The sequence below is a fragment of the Artemia sp. Qi Xiang Cuo genome, chromosome 8, assembly GCF_049724085.1.
Source record: "Artemia sp. Qi Xiang Cuo chromosome 8, ASM4972408v1, whole genome shotgun sequence".
NCBI lineage: Eukaryota > Metazoa > Arthropoda > Branchiopoda > Anostraca > Artemiidae > Artemia > Artemia sp. Qi Xiang Cuo.
The window spans coordinates 44,219,216-44,235,491 of NC_142801.1; the positions used below are offsets into that span (position 1 = coordinate 44,219,216).

Sequence of the window (16,276 nt, forward strand, 5' to 3'; positions counted from 1 at the left end):
GAAAAACTCCCGTGTCAATACAGCCCCCCAGGGCCCGGGAGAAGGCGTTCTAAGTTATGCCCTAAGGGCACGTATGGTTCTTATAAAAGGGATGCTTGTATAAACTTCATAGAGGGCTCATTTGATTGGAAATTGAAAGTTCTAGTTCACTTTTTAAGACTCAAGAGATTTAAGGGTAACTAGCCCCCCCCCCCTCTTCCATGCCCTTTTTCCCCAAACCCATCCACTACAAATTTTGAGATAGCCCGTTTTTTTAAAAATATTTCAAAAATTAGATAACAAAATCCGGTGTCAAAACAACCCCCCCCCCCCGGACCCCGGGGGTAGGCGTTGCAAGTCTTGTCCTGGGGGCATGTGTAGTTCTTATGAAAGGGATGCTCGTATAAACTTCAGAGAGGGCTCATTTGATTGGAAATTGAAAGTCAAAACAACTTTTTGACTCTTTCTAAGAGTCAAAACATATCCGAGGGCAACTAGCCCCCCCCCCCCTACACTCACCCATTTTTTCCAAGTCTATACGAACAATTTTTAAAGTAGCCATTTCATTAAAAATAATTCAAACGTCAGATAAGAAAAACTCCTGTGTCGACGCAACCCCCCATGGCCCGGAGGCAGGCGTTGTAAGTAATGCTCTAGGAGCATATGTCGTTTTTATGGAAGGGATGCTTGTATAAACTTCGGACAGGGTTCTTATGATTGGAAATTGAAAGTTCTCGTTCACTTTTTAAGAGTCAAAAGAGATTGGAGGGCAACTACCCCCCCCCCCGCCACGCCCTAAATGAATCAGAAAAAAAATTTTTAGGTAGAAATTTTTTTTTAAATAGTTCAAGTTCAGATAACAAAAACTTCGGTGTCGGCACATCCCCCTCCCCCAGGGCCCGAGGGTAGGCGTTGTAAGTTATGGCCCAGGGGCATATATGGTCGTTAGGGAAGGGATGCTTATATAAACTTCATAGAGGGCTTATTTGATTGATAATTGAAAGTTGTAATTCACTTTTTAAGAGTAAAAAGTGACTGGAGGGCAGCTAGCCTCCCCGCACACTGCATTTATTTTTTTCCCAGCGGTACTTCATATAGAAGGGGTCGTCGTATAAATTTCAAAGGGGGCTCATTTCAAAGGGGGGAAACTTTTTTCACTTTGATATTGTTACTTTGAAACCAGTTTTGATAATTTGATGAACATTTGATTTTTTTTTTAGTTTGATTTTGAAATAAGGAATTTTTAAAAACTTGAAACTTTTTGCAATCAAAAACGAACAAAAATAAATAAAAAAAAAGGTTTCCGAAAAATAAGTTTTTCAAAGAAAAGTAAAGGTCATTTTAAACTAAAGCTCAGCAGATACGAATACCTGTTAAAATTCAAACTCAAAACGACAAGAAATTACTATTAAATAATAAATGAAACCCAGAACAAACAGAAACTAAATAATAAATCATAGGAAACAACATACAATAAGTGATAATATAAATGAATAAATAGATCGCTTTAAATGAATTAAAGCGAGTAATGCTTAGATTCAATATGAAAATTAAGCTTAAAACGAAAATAAATTTTTTGCTATTGAAGTATAAATGAAACTTTAAACCAACAGAAACTAAATAAACAATCAATGCAAACAAACATACAACAGATATTAATGTAAATGAATAAATAAATCTTAAACGAGTGAAACTTAATTTTAATATGCAAATCAAGCTTGAAACGAACAAAAATCACTACAAACAAGAGTTTGTGTATGACTTCCTTCTCTCACTGTAAAATCTACTGTCATTGGCGCTTTACTGAAAACTATATGCGTCTTGCAAAGTATGAAGAGCATCAAATTGAATATTTGATATATAATGATATTAGTTGTTGAAAGATCCATCAGTTCAATAATTTATTTCACTCTAATTTTATTTTTATTTTCAATGCTGAAAGAACTAGAAAAGAAAATATTTGTAATATGATGCAGTAATAAATGGTGCAGTAATCTTTTGGTTTTATTTACAGTTAAGGAAGGGGGCGGTATCCAAATTCTTGTTTGGTGAAACTATATTCGTATTGAACAACTTTAGAAAGAACTAATAAATTAAACTGAATATTTGATGTATAATGAAATTGATAGCTGAAAGCTCATCAGTTCAAAATTTTACTATAATTTTAATGTTTGTTTTCAATATTAAGTACAAAAGAAAATATTTGTAATAAAATTGGTTACCTTCAATAATTTCAAAAGTCTTTATACAAAACATAGAAAAATGAAAACAGAAATAAAACAAAACTGAACTAAGACCTCAATAGTATCAAATAAAACCAAGCTTATCAAGACCTCTTCAAAAAATATTGATAATACCTCCAATAATTTTAAAAGTCCTTATACAAAACATACAAAAATAATAACAGAAATAAAACAAACTACTGAACTAAGGTGTCAATAGTATCAAATAAAAGCAAGCTTATCAAGATCTCTTCAAAAAATATTGATAACACCTTCAATAATTTCAAAAATCATTGTACAAAAAATAGAAAAATCAAAACAGAAATGGAACAAATTACTGAACTAAGACGTCAACAGTATCAAATAAAAGCAAGCTTATCAGGATTTTTTTAAAAAATACTGATTATACCTTCAATAATTTCAAGTCATTGTACAAAACTTAGAATAACAACCACAGGGATGAAGAGGATTACCATGTAAGTTTGGCGTCTATAGTAGACAACAAACTAAATATTCTCATAATCTTTAAAAATAATGCTACAGAAATTCCGGCTGTCATTATAAAATGCCTAAAAAAAAATAAAACATTCTACTGAAGTAAGACGTCAATAGTATCTAATAAAAGCAAACTTAATAGGATCTTTTAAATAAATTAATTAAAAAAAAATTTTCCATAAAATAAGATTTTCAAAAAAAAGTAAAGAACTCCATTAAACCAAAAATGAGCAAAAATAAAATCAAATAATCTACCAAGCGTGAAACTACCACAAATCAGCATCGATAAATAAATGAAACCCAAAACGAACAGAAATTACAATAGATAACCGAGTCAGACTCAAGACAAACAGAAATTAACATGAGTAGGGCTCACTATGCCTTTCCAAGGCCAAAACACAAGTTGCACTTTACTGAAAAAAGTACAAACAAATATGCATTGTCAGTTTAATATATATATATATATATATATATATATATATATATATATATATATATATATATATATATATATATATATATATATATATATATATATATATATATATATATATATATATATATATATATATATATATATATATATATATATATATATATATATATACTGATATTTAGTAATCAAAATGTTAATATTATTTGATTTATTGAAGTTATAAACGTAAAAACAATTATGTTTTTTCAGTTAAGTGCAAATTATGTTCTGGCATTGGGGAGGCATAGGGGTTTTGAGCCCTACTCATGTTGATCTTTCAACAACTAATATCATTATATATCAAATATTCAATTTGATGTTGTTTATACTTCCCAAGACTGTTCAAGACGCATATAGTTTTCAGTAAAGGGCCAATGACGCAGGTGGTTTTAGACTTTCACAGTGAGAGGAGGCAACACCCAAACTCTTGTTTGTAGTGATTTTTGTTTGTTTCAAGCTTGATTTGCATATTCAATTTAAGTTTCACTCGTTTTAAGATTTATTTATTCATTTATATTAATAACTATTGTGTGTTTGTTTACATTGATTGTTTATTTAATTTCTGTTGGTTTTGAGTTTCAATTATACTTCAATAGCAAAATATTTTTTTTTCGTTTTAAGCTTGATTTTCATATTCAATCTAAGCATTACTCACTTTAAGATATATTTATTCATTTATATTATTACTTGTTGTATGTTTTTCCTATGATTGTTTATTTAATTTCTGTTCGTTTTGGGTGTCATTTATTCTTTAACGGGAATTTCTGGTCCTATTGAGTTTGAATTTGATCAGGTATTTATATCTTCTGAGCTTAAGTTTATAATGGCCTTTACTTTTCTTTGAAAAAGTAGTTTTTCGGCAAGCTTTTTTTTTTTTTATTCACAAAATAAGGGTAAGAAATTATTTTTGGCAGAGAATTATTTCTCCAGAGGCACTTCATATGGAAGGGGTCATCGTAAAAACTTCAAAGGGGGCTCCTTCGATTGGAAATCGAGGGTTCTAGTGCCCTTATTAAGGGTCAAAACTGATTGGAAGGCAATGAATACCCCTTCCACGACCACCATTTCCCAGAACACATCCAATCTAAATTTTGAGATAGCCATTTTGTTCTACGTAGGTGATTTCCAAATAGAAATTATGTTTTTGAGGAGGACACTCCCCCATAGCCTTCAGGGCAAGTTATGCCCTGGGGGCATATAAGCTTTATTATATAAAGCTTTGTCGTAGAAACTTAAAAAAGGGCTCATTTGATTGGAAATTCAAAGGGCTAGTGCCCTTTTTAATAGTCGAAAGTGATTGGAGGGCAACTAACCCCCCTCTCACGCCCACCTTTTCCCCAAACACATCCAATCAAAATTTTGAGATATCCCTTTTGTTCAACGTGGTTGAAAATTCTGGAAATTAGATCTTTGAGGGTGACCACCCCCCCCCCCCCGCTCATCCCTCAGGGCAAAGGTTGTAAGTTATGCCCTGGGGGCATAAAAGGTTTTTATAGAAAGCTTTGTTGTAGAAACTTCAAAAGGGCTCATTCAATTGGAAATTAAAAGGGCTAGTGCCCTTTTTAATAGTCAAAAGTGATTGGAGGGTAACTAACTTCCCTCTCACGTCCACTTTTTGCCCAGACACATCCAATCAAAGTTTGACATAGCCATTTTGTTCAACGTGATTGAAAATTCTGGAAATTAGTTCTTAGAGGATGACCCCCCCCTCACACCTCAGGACAAGGGTTGCAAGTTATGCCCTGGGGGCATATAAAATTCTTATAGAAAGCATTGCCATAGAAACTCCAAAAAGGGCTCATTCGATTGGAAATTTAAATGGTTAGTGCCCTTTTTAATAGTCGAAAATGATTGGAAAGAAACTAACACCCCTTCCACGCCCACCATTTCCCCAAACACATCCAATCAAAATTTTGAGATAGCCATTTTGTTCAATGTAGTTGAACGTTCTGGAAATCATATCTTTGAGCATGACACTCCCCCCCCCCCAAGGTCTTCAGGGCAAAGGTTATAAGTTATGTCCTGGGGCATCTACGGTTCTAGTCGAATATATAATCGTATAAACTTCCGAGAGGGCTCATTTCATTAGAAATTCAAAGCTCTATTTCACTTCTTAAGAGCCAAAATATATCGGAGGGTAACTAACCCCCCGCCCAAACCCTTTATTCCCAAATACATCTGATAAAAATTTGAGACAGCTATTTTTTTAAAAATAGTTCAAAGATCATATAACAAAACTCTGGTGTTGACACAAACCCCCAGGGCCGGGGGACAGGCATTGTAAGTTATACCCTAGGGGTATATATGGTTCTTATCGAAGGGATGCTCGTATAAACTTCAAAGAGGGCTCAATTGATTGGAAATTGAAAGTTCTAGTTCATTTTTTAAGAGTCAAAAGATATCTGAGGGCAACTAGCCCTGCTGATAAGAGCTTTGAGGTAGCTTTTTTTAAATAGTTCAAAGACCATATAATGAAAACTCTGGGGTCAACACAGCCCCCAGGGCTCAAAGGCAGGCGTTGTAAGTTTTGCCCTGGGGGAATATATGGTTCTTATGGTAGGGATATTCGTAAAAACTTCAGAGAGGGCTAATTTGATTGGAAATTGAAAGTTCTAGTTCAGTTTTGAGAGTCAAAAGAGATTGGAGGGCAACTAGCCCCCCCCCCACTACCCCTTTTTTCCCAAATGCATCCAATAAAACATTTTAGATAACCATTAAGTCAAAAATTGTTCAAAAGTCAGATAACAAAACTCAGGTGTCAACACAACCCCCCAGGGCCCAGGGGGCAGGCGTTGTAAGTTATGCCCTGGGGCATATATGGTTCTTATGAAAGGAGTACTCATATAACCTTCAAAGAGGGTTCATTTGATTGGAAATTGAAAGTTCAAGTTCACTTTTCAATAGTCAAAAGAGATCCGAGGGCAACTAGCCCCCCTCCCGGGCCTTCTGTTTCCAAACCCATCTGATGAAAATTTTGAGATAGACATTTGTTTAAAAAAAAAGTTCAAAGGTTGGATAACAAAAACTCCGGTGTCAATACAGCCCCCAAGGGCCCAGGAGAAGGCGTTTTAAGTTATGCCTAAGGGCATGTATGGTTCTTATGAAAGAGATACTTGTATAAATTTCATAGAGGGCTTATTTGATTGGAAATTGAAATTTCTAGTTCACTTTTTAAGAGTCAAGAGATTTAAGGGCAACTAGTCCCCCCCCCCTACGCCCTTTTTCACCAAACCTATCCACTGCAAATTTTGAGATAGCTAGTTTTTTAAAAATTAGATAACAAAACTCTGGTGTCAATACAACCCACCAGAGCCCAGGGGGTAGGCATTGTAAGTCTTTTCCTGGGGGCGTGTATGGGTCTTATGAAAGGAATGCTTGTATAAACTTCAGAGAGGACTCATTTGATTGGAAATTGGAAGTTCTAGTTTACTTTTTAAGAGTCAAAAGAGATCCGAGGGCAACTAGCCCCGTCCCCCCCCCACACCCACCCTTTTTTCCCAAGCCTATCCGAATTTTTTTTTAAATACCCATTTCATCAAAAATAATTAAAAGGTCAGACAAGAAAAACTCCTGTGTCGACGCAACCCCCCCATGGCCCGGAGGCAAGCGTTGTAAGTAATACTCTTGGGGCATATATCGTTTTTATGGAAGGGAAGCCTGTATAAACTTCGGAGAGGGATCATTTGATTGGAAATTGGAAGTTCTTGTTCACTTTTCAAGAGTCAAAAGAGATTGGAGGGCAACTAGCTTCCCCCCTCCACACCCTAAATGCATCAGATAAAACTTTTGAGGTAGACATTTTGTTGAAAATAGTCCAAATTTCAGATAACAAATACTCCAGTGTCGACACAGCCCCTCAGGGCCCGAGGGTAGGCGTTGTAAGTTCTTCTCTGGGGGCATGTATGGTTGTTATGGAAGGGATGCTCGTATAAACTTCATAGAGAGCTCATTTGATTGGAAATTGAAAGATGTAATTCACTTTTTAAAAGTAAAAAGTGATCGGAGGGCAGCTAGCCTCCCCCAACACTGCATTTATGTTTTTCCCTGACAAACTTCATATAGAAGGGGTTGTTGTATAAACTTCAAAGGGGGCTTATTTTGAAGGGGGAAAACTTTTTTCACTTTGATATTGTTACTTTGATACTAGTTTTGATACTTTGATCAAGATTTGATTTTTAAATAAGGAATTTTTAAAAAGTTGAAGCTTTTTGCAATCAAAAACGAACAAAATTAATTAAAAAAAACTTTCTGAAAAAAAGTTTTTCAAATAAAAGTAAAAACCATTTTAAACTTAAGTAAGCAGATACAAAAACCTGTTAAAATTAAAACTAAAAACGACCAGAAATTACTATTAAAGAATAAATGAAACCCAGAACGAACCAAAATTAAATAAACAATCATAGGAAAAAACATACAACAAGTAATAATATAAATTAATAAATAGATCTAAAAGCGAGTAATGGTTGGATTGAATATGAAAATCAAGCTTAAAGCGAAAAAAAATATTTTGCTATTGAAGTATACATGAAACTTAAAATGAACAGAAATTAAATAAACAATCAATGCAAACAAACATACAATAGATGTTAATGTAAATGAATAAATAAATCTTAAAATGAGTGAAACCTAAATTGAGTATGCAAATCAAGCACGAAAACAAACAAAAATCACTACACACAAGAGTTTGGGTATTCCCTCCTCCTCTCACTATGATTATTTAATTTCCATTCGTTTTGGGTTTCATTTATTCTTTAATAGTAATTTCTGGTCGTTTTGAGTTTGAATTTTAACAGGTATTTGTATCTGCTGAGCTTGTTTAAAATGGCCTTTACTTTTCTTTGACAAACTTATTTTTCAGAAAGTGCTTTTAATTAATACCTAAGAAAAAAGAAATGGGAGTAGACTGCTAGAAAAATATTCAGATCAACTTCAGATTCAGGTCGATTTTCCCATGAAAGAAGCGGATAATGGGTTGTTCAACCCAGTGGATCAAAATGAGGTATGGACTTCATTGGAAAAGATGAAAGGAGCATTGGGCATCTGGTCCAGGTGGTATACCAACATCAATATGAAAACGTGGATTAGCATATTTACTTCCAATTTGTCAGTACTTTTTAAAGTTATTCTACAGAAAATGTTTTAGCCACAGAAGTGGCCACTGTCACTGATGGCTCCATTATATAAGAAAAGAAATAAGAATGAGCTTGATAATTATCAAGGGATCCAAAATTATTTCATAAGGCAGTATATAGTTGACTGAAAAGGTGATAGTGTTCGAAATATATGCTTAATAAAGTTCATAGTGGTATCAGAAAGGGTGATGGGATGGCTAAACACGTTTTTAAATCAAAAGTTCTAGTAGATACAGGATTTGTCTGGAAAGTAATTTCTTTCGCCACAACTGTAATTTGGAGTGTGCACGCTCTGACTGGATTCGGTACAGGGTTTTCCTAGCTAACAAACGAGCAGTTGGGCAGTTGGCTCCGAGCATATGGAGAGTCAGGACAGGCATTATTGCGTGACTTGTTTTCTGTGAGTGGTGCAAGCCGAAAATGCAGCGTTCATTAGAGCAGAGGTACACGATTAAATTATGCGTGAAACTCGGTAAATCTGCAACAGAGATGTTTGATATGATCAAGCAGGCTTACCCAGATGTTGCTTTAGAAAAAAGTGGAGTGTTTCAGTGCCACCAGGCCTTTTTGGAGGAACGGGAAGAGGTCGCTGATGCAGAAAGTGCTGGAAGACCTTTGCCTTTGACAAAAACTGACTCATGTGCGCAAAGTTTTGAACCCAGACCGTCGACTTGTTTAATTGCCCAAATGTTAAATTTACCAAAATCTATCGTTCAAGACATTGTGATAGTACATTTGAAAATGTGCAAGGTGTGTGCAAAGATGATCCCAAAAGTGTTTTGAGAAATTGTGGTGAGTGGAAGGGTGCCCAGAAAATTTGAACATGTGTGAAAGAGACCCCCAATTTTTGAATAACATAATCACATGTGACGAGTGCTGGATCTTTGAGTATGATTCCAAGACAAAGAGGCAATCTTCCGAGTTGCACACGTTGGGGTCTTTTCGCCCAAAAAAAAAGCAAGAATGAGCAAATCCAAAGTAAAAACAATCCTCATTGTCTATTTTGACGTTAAAGGCATTGTCCACCATGAATTTGTTCCTCCTGGACAAACCACCAATGCCAAGTTTTATGTAGAAGTACTCAAGGGACTCAAATAAAGGGTCAATTGGCCCCAACAAGACATCACAGCCGACTGGAAGTTGCACTGCAGCAACGCCCCAGCTCACACCACCTTTCTTGTGAACAGTTACCTGACCAAGGCTGGCATCCCAATGCTTCCACAGCCACCATACAGCCCAGATGTGGCCCCCTGGACTTTTTTTTTGTTTCCATGCCTGAAAAGGTTGTTGAAAGGCAAGTGTTTTGAGGCAACAGAAGGGATCCAAGCAGCATGTACTGCAGCTCTCAAGGCTATTCCAGAGAATGCATACTGTGACGTCTTCAATGCTTGGAAATCACGCTGGCAGCACTGCATTAATGCAAAAGGAGCCTATTTTGAAAGTTTTCAAAGAATTGCAATGATCAACTCAATAAATGTTTTTATATTGACTCAGTCCTCTTACTTTCTGGACAAACCCTGTAAATATAAAAAAAAAACAGGAAAGATCAGTTGTATGCCACCTTTGTGGGCTTGAAAGGTATACATATATTCAAGCTTTTTCTACTTTTATTCACTTTTTTGGAAAAAAAAACATATTATTTTTCTTTCTTTTTAATATAGGATGCCCTTGGGTTTAAAAATTTGCATAAAAATCGCAAATTGTGTTTTCTTAATTCCAGGCAAATAAAATGAATGAAAAAAATACTAACAAAAATAATAAAATAATGCTGGTACAGGTCTAGAATAATGGCTCTTCAGAAGAAGACATGCTAGAACAAAAAGAGAGACACTTTGAGATTGTTAATTTTATATTCATTTCTATGGTTTTGTTTGTGTTTCTGACAAACAAAACCATATTCCCCCTCTAATGGTCTCATACATCTCTAGACTATGAAAAAAAAACTACACAATAATTGATGAAAACTGATTCAAAAACAGATTAAAATGAGAAAAAACAACAAGGAAACATAATTTATTGATATTTACTGCATAGAACTAAAAATCATATTGTATTTTTAGTCATTCTTTATATAGCCTGAGTCTTTCTGAGACCATCACAGGGGCAGTGGGGATGACCTGTCAAAAACAAGAACAGAACCATTAAAAACAATATAAAATTAGCTTATTAAAGAGTAATTAAAATTAGTTTATTAATTAAAATTAAATCTTTTTGTTCTAGCATGGCTCCTTCTGGACAGCTGTGATTCTAGACCTTTACCACAATGATAAATAATAAATAAATTAACCTAACCTAACAATATAACATAACACTTGTCATACATGTATGGCAAGTGTTAGATATAGAAGCAAACGTCTAGAATAATGACCCTTCAGAAGAAGACATGCTAGAAGAAAAGAGAGACACTTTTAGATTGCTAATTTTACATCCATGTTAATGTTTTTTGTCTGTTTTTGTTAATTCATCACCAGCCCCCTCTAATGGTCTCATATAGCCCTAGGCTATGTAAGAAAAAGTAACATAATAGTTGATGAAAACTAACAAAAAAAACAGAGAAAAAAAACAAGGAAATGTAATTCATATATATCTGTTGCATATTATAAACTAAGAATTACATCATATTTTTAGTCATTCTTTATAAAGCCTAGGCTGTTATGAGACCATTAAATACATTCTTAGACCACACTGGCTATACATGACAAATGAAACTCAGAGAGGAAAGAAAATAACAAAATGAAAAATAAATAAAAAAAGGTGAAAAAATGAGGAATTTGTCAGCCAGGGGCGAAACATGAAGAAGAAGAAATAAGGAAATATTTCGACAAGGACCTCCGCCAAGTCGTCCTCAGTGCTAAACAAAAAAGAAACTAAAAAAAAACGAAAATCTAACCTTTCGAAGTTTACCCGACAAAGACAGAACTGACACTAAATAGAAAACAGGCAGGAATCATTGAAAAAGAATTTACCAAGATGATTGAGCAAGAATCCTTTGCCTTGCAATAGTTTTAGCTGGTCTACAGTTTTGGTTTTCATTAGATATGCAAATAGGTTCTTTTAAGTTATACCAGGTGAAAATATTGATTGAGTCCTTCAAAATTAAAATGTCGTTAATTGGGCTTAATGAAATATCTCCAGTATCTCTATTTATTGCTAAATTTTGGTTCATGTATTTTTTTTTATCTCAATTACTTCTTTAAAAGTTTGTGGTAGGTCATTTACAGTTGATATTAAGGTTGCCTTGTCAAAAAGAACCAGATGGGTTGGATTTAGGAAAATATGCAAAGCCAATGCCGAATCAAAGTTGTCATTGTTATTTTTTAATCTCAGGGACTTATCTATTGAAATTTTGTGCTCATGCAAACGTTCACCTAGTTGTTGATGGGTCCTACCAATATAAAATTTCCCACATGAACACGGGATTCTGTAGACATCACTACCCAGTACAGGGTCAGTTTTATCCTTTCCTCAGTTGAAAAAATGTTAAACTTTTTGTTCGGTTTTGAAAGAAACAGATATATTTTGTTTTTTTTTTGTTTTTTTTTCAAGTTTCTCGCTAAGTTTTGGGATGTATGGTAAAGTGATAAAAGTTTTTTTTCTCAATTGCCGGGGTAACTGAATCAAGGGGGACAAGCTCCCTATTTTGTTGTTTTATCTTTTTTAATTGTCTATCCATGATATTTTCAATAAGTTTGATTGGGTAACCATTGCAGAAAAGAATATCCTTGAGAATATCCATTGTTTTTTCACCTTTTTTTATTTTATTTTTCATTTTGTTATTTTCTTTCCTCTCTGAGTTTCATTTGTTATGAGACCATTAGAGGGGCACTGGAGATAAAGAGTCAAAACAAGAATAGAACCTTCAAAATGAAATTAGCAATCAAAAGCCTATCTCTTTTGTCCTAGCATGTCTCCTTCTGACAAGCTGCAGTTCTAGATTTTTACCATAATGATAAATAATAAATAAATTAACCAAACCTGACAATGTAACATAACACTTGCCATTCAGTAACAAAACTCTCAGTTAATAAGAATGGTATAACCAATCCTGGAGATATTACATAAGTCTTGAATAAGCAGTTCAAGTCAGTTTTCACACCTCCAGATAATGCTCCCTTGCCAGAAAGGCTGGATTACAATATTGAGAACTTATGCAAGTTACTGCCATCAATCTTTGGACATAGAACTGCAGCTCAAAAGATTGAATCCAAATAAGTCTGTTGGCCCTGATGAAGTTCATCCTCAGACCTTAAAAGAGGCCCAAATGGAGCTTGCCCCTCCCTTAATAAAACTGTTCTAAAAGTCTCTGGACACCAAAGTAATTCCTCAAGATTAGCAAAATGCAAATATTATGCCTGCCCACAATGGTGGAAGTAGGAATAATGTCACCATTTACCAACCCATTATCATAGCATCAACAGTTGGTACAATTCTTGAAGAAATTGTGAATACCATAATTACAAAACATTTATTTGACAACAAACTGCTCACAGACAGCCAACAAGGCATCAGATCTGGGTGCTCAGTTGACACAGATTTTATAGATGCTTATGATGATATCACTAAGTTGCTAAATATCAATACTCTAGTTGACATGATCCTTTTAGATTTTCCAATGCATTTGATAAAGTTTGTCACCACTGGCTGTTGATAAAACTAATAGCTATTGGTATAGATAGATAGATAGATAATTTTATTCACCCACTCGATACAAAACCACAAATGGCACGAATGGAGTATAAAGAAGAAGAAAAAAAAAAAAAAAACAAAAAAAAACACTTAACTGCAAGAACAAAAAAAAAAGTAAAGAAAAACCCCCCATAAATAAAAACATTATTAAAAAAAATAAAAAAGGACGAATTGCAATTGCCAGACTACTAGGCCCAAGCGACCCCAAAAATTCAGAACGACGTTTCATCACAGCAGCAATCGGATCTGTGATACCGAACCTTGCAGACATCTTGGAATTTTTAACCCACGGTGGGGTATTTAAAAGAAATTTTGCATATTTGTAAAAAAGTGATCGAAGGTTTCTTTTATCACTAACACTAAATATATGCCAAAACGGTGATAAAGCCAGAAAGTGTGGGATCACCAGTGCATTATATAGCCTAGCTCGAATTTGTCGATTATAATTCGCTTTAGTTGAAGATAGCGCCCCGTAAGCCTTACGTGCCTTTTCTGCGAAATTACTTATTTGGCGAGCACGTGTAGATGCCATGTTATGACCTATAGGCATTCCTAAGTACATTATGGAGTCAGACAGTGGAACCTCTTGAGCACCAAATTTGACAGCAAGATCTATACAGTTTGCATTTCTCCTATTGAAAGCAACAATCTCGCTTTTACTTGCATTAAAAGATAGGCCTATCTCTCTATAAGCATCATCTAAAATCTGAAAATTTTCTTCAATACGAGACAAACATCTACTTAAATTAAAAATATCATCTGCGTAATTAAGTAATGTTACATCCAAACCTCGGAAAATGCAGCTCATTTGCACTAACTTTTGGGCCTCGAGAACACTATTATTATACAACCGGGGTGACGAAATTGCACCCTGCCTAATGCCCTTTCTAACCGGAATAGCTTTTGGTAATACAATCGGCCCGTTAGGAGACGGGACTTTAACTTGGACTCGAAGCTTCTTATACATATCCCGAAAAGGCAAAATAACCGATCGGTCCACACCACGTTTATGAGCAGACACTAATAACTGGGGATGTATCCCAGAATCAAAAGCACGTCTAACATCGTGACTCGCTAGAATAAGGGATTCATTCAGTTCATCAGCTTCTATTAATATATTAGCAAGAATATAATGGACGTGCTCGCGACCAACACCTTTTTTAAATCCGAACTGATTATTGGGGGTAGAACATTGAAAAGCAATATGATCTATAACTAGCAATTCCATAAGCTTACATAAAACCGGCGAAACAGTTATAGGGCGGTAAGATACGCATTCAAACGGATTTTTTCCTTTTTTCAAAATAGGTGTAATTACTCCAGTACCAAAAACGTCGGGAACGAGACCAGAATTAAAGATAATTTGGAATAGAAGCTCTAAATGACTCAGGAGACCAGCAGTACCATGTACAAGATGCAACCCACACAACTTGTCGACACCTTTCGATTGTTTCTTTTTTAATTTTGAAATTGCACGAATCAGATTAGGAACAGTTACTATGTAGCCAACACCAGAACTAGGCAATTCCATGAACTTATCAAGTTCGACTTCATATTTATCTTCAAGATCTTGTTCGGGTGGAGAGAACTCAGAAGTAAAGTGGGACACCCAATCTTGCTCAGAGATCACAGGTTCGACACTATTCTGATCACCATTACGTTTAAGAAATCTCCACACAGCATTTGGATCATTACTTATCAATTGACTATGTTGATCGATCACTTCACATTTATGCTTAGACAAAATCTTAGCAAATCTGCGTTTGCTGAACAGCCGAACTTCATTTACAACACCTGATTTCGGACGACCACACTCGTTCCAGAGCCTAAGCCAAAATTTTGCACGACCACATGCTTCACTTAGAGCAGGGTTTTCGGACCACTTTGGAATTTCCGTTCCCACTCGGACTTTACGAATGGGGACCGCAGCGGCCTCGGCAGATAACAGTGCGTGAGATATTTCACTACAGTAGATGTTTAGTAGCAGCTGTTTCTCTTCATCTTGAATACATACACTCTGCTGTAGTAATTGGAACGGCACTTTAATCTTTGTGAGAATCTCATCCAATACGTAATGATAAGTAGCCAGGTCAATTTTACTCCAATTAGTTTTGATTTTCCACTTCTTTTCATTAGTTAGGGGGTTAGGAGAGGCAGGAATTACTCGAAAAGTGTTTATAATTGGAAAGTGATCAGACGCGCTTACGCTCAGATCTACGTGCGAATTGCCGCAAGCTGGAGATTGGATGGAACTTAACATGAAGTCGAGAGATGAAGTCGAGCCTGAGTTATGGATATAAGTAAAACACAGATCATTGTTAGCAAGACGAAGACCGTCACAGGAAGATAGGAGGATCTGTGCTCGAGCGTTAGACTCATCAGTCAAGTCACAGTTCACGTCACCAGCGACTATACATGCAGTTGCAGTTGCTTTCAAGTCATGCAGTTGCTTTCAGGAAGAAAGCAGAAAGTTAAGGTATTTGGGGACAATGGCCAAGAATTATTCTCAGAAGTTGATAGTGGTGTGCCTCAGGGAACAATCTTAGGTCCAATATTGTTCAATGTTTTTATTAATGATGCTCCAGAAGCTGTAAGAAACTTATTGTCTCTGCAGTCATTAGTTATATAAGCTTCCATACAACAAAACCTGAATTTGATTTCACTATGGGCCTGTGGGTGAAAACTTGAATTTAACATTCATATGTACAAGTCAATGCACTTTGGGAGAAAGAACATAATATGGCTGTAACTATATGATAGGAGGGGATGGTTCAAGACAAATGATTGACTCTTTGACAGAGGGGAGAGATTTGGGAATGGTTATTGATGAGGAACTAAAATTCAACAAACATGCATAAACATTAGTTGAAAAAGCATTCTAGACCCTTGGCATAATCAAGCATAGGCTACTGTACACAGCATATCATCTACAGTTATGACTAAATTGTACAAGGACCTTGTGAAACCATTGCTAGAATTTAGGATGCATGTTGCAACACCCATGAACAAGGGCAATCAGCAAAAAGTACAATATGTCCAAAGACAAGCAACAAAAGCTGTTGATAGATAAAAGAATCTTGACAATCCATCTCAATTGAATAAGCTAAAACTCTTAACACCTGTGTGCAGGGGTTGAAGAGGGGATGTTATAATGACTGATAACCTGTGAATACTGGCCCCTCCTGTAAAAGCCATTTCAATTTGATGAATCCTCCATAACAAGGGGGCATAGTAAGAAGTTGTCCTGGAAGAGGGCAGATACCAGAGTCTGCAACCACTACTTCTCT

General features: G+C 35.4%; 3 protein-coding genes across 6 annotated transcripts in view; 1 reads left to right on the top strand and 2 right to left on the bottom strand.

Annotated features, from left to right (window-relative positions):
- Nucleotides 1-16,276, bottom strand: part of Pfdn6 (prefoldin 6) — a 96,989-nt gene that overhangs the window by 77,633 nt on the left and 3,080 nt on the right. The window lies entirely within an intron of this gene.
- KrT95D (phosphofurin acidic cluster sorting protein KrT95D) overlaps nt 1-16,276 on the bottom strand; it is a 29,235-nt gene that overhangs the window by 9,695 nt on the left and 3,264 nt on the right. The window lies entirely within an intron of this gene.
- On the top strand, nt 8,724-9,086 carry LOC148949447 (protein GVQW3-like). The gene has a single exon (XM_089092702.1). The coding sequence runs from the start codon at nt 8,724-8,726 to the stop codon at nt 9,084-9,086; it is 363 nt and encodes a 120-aa protein (XP_088948828.1).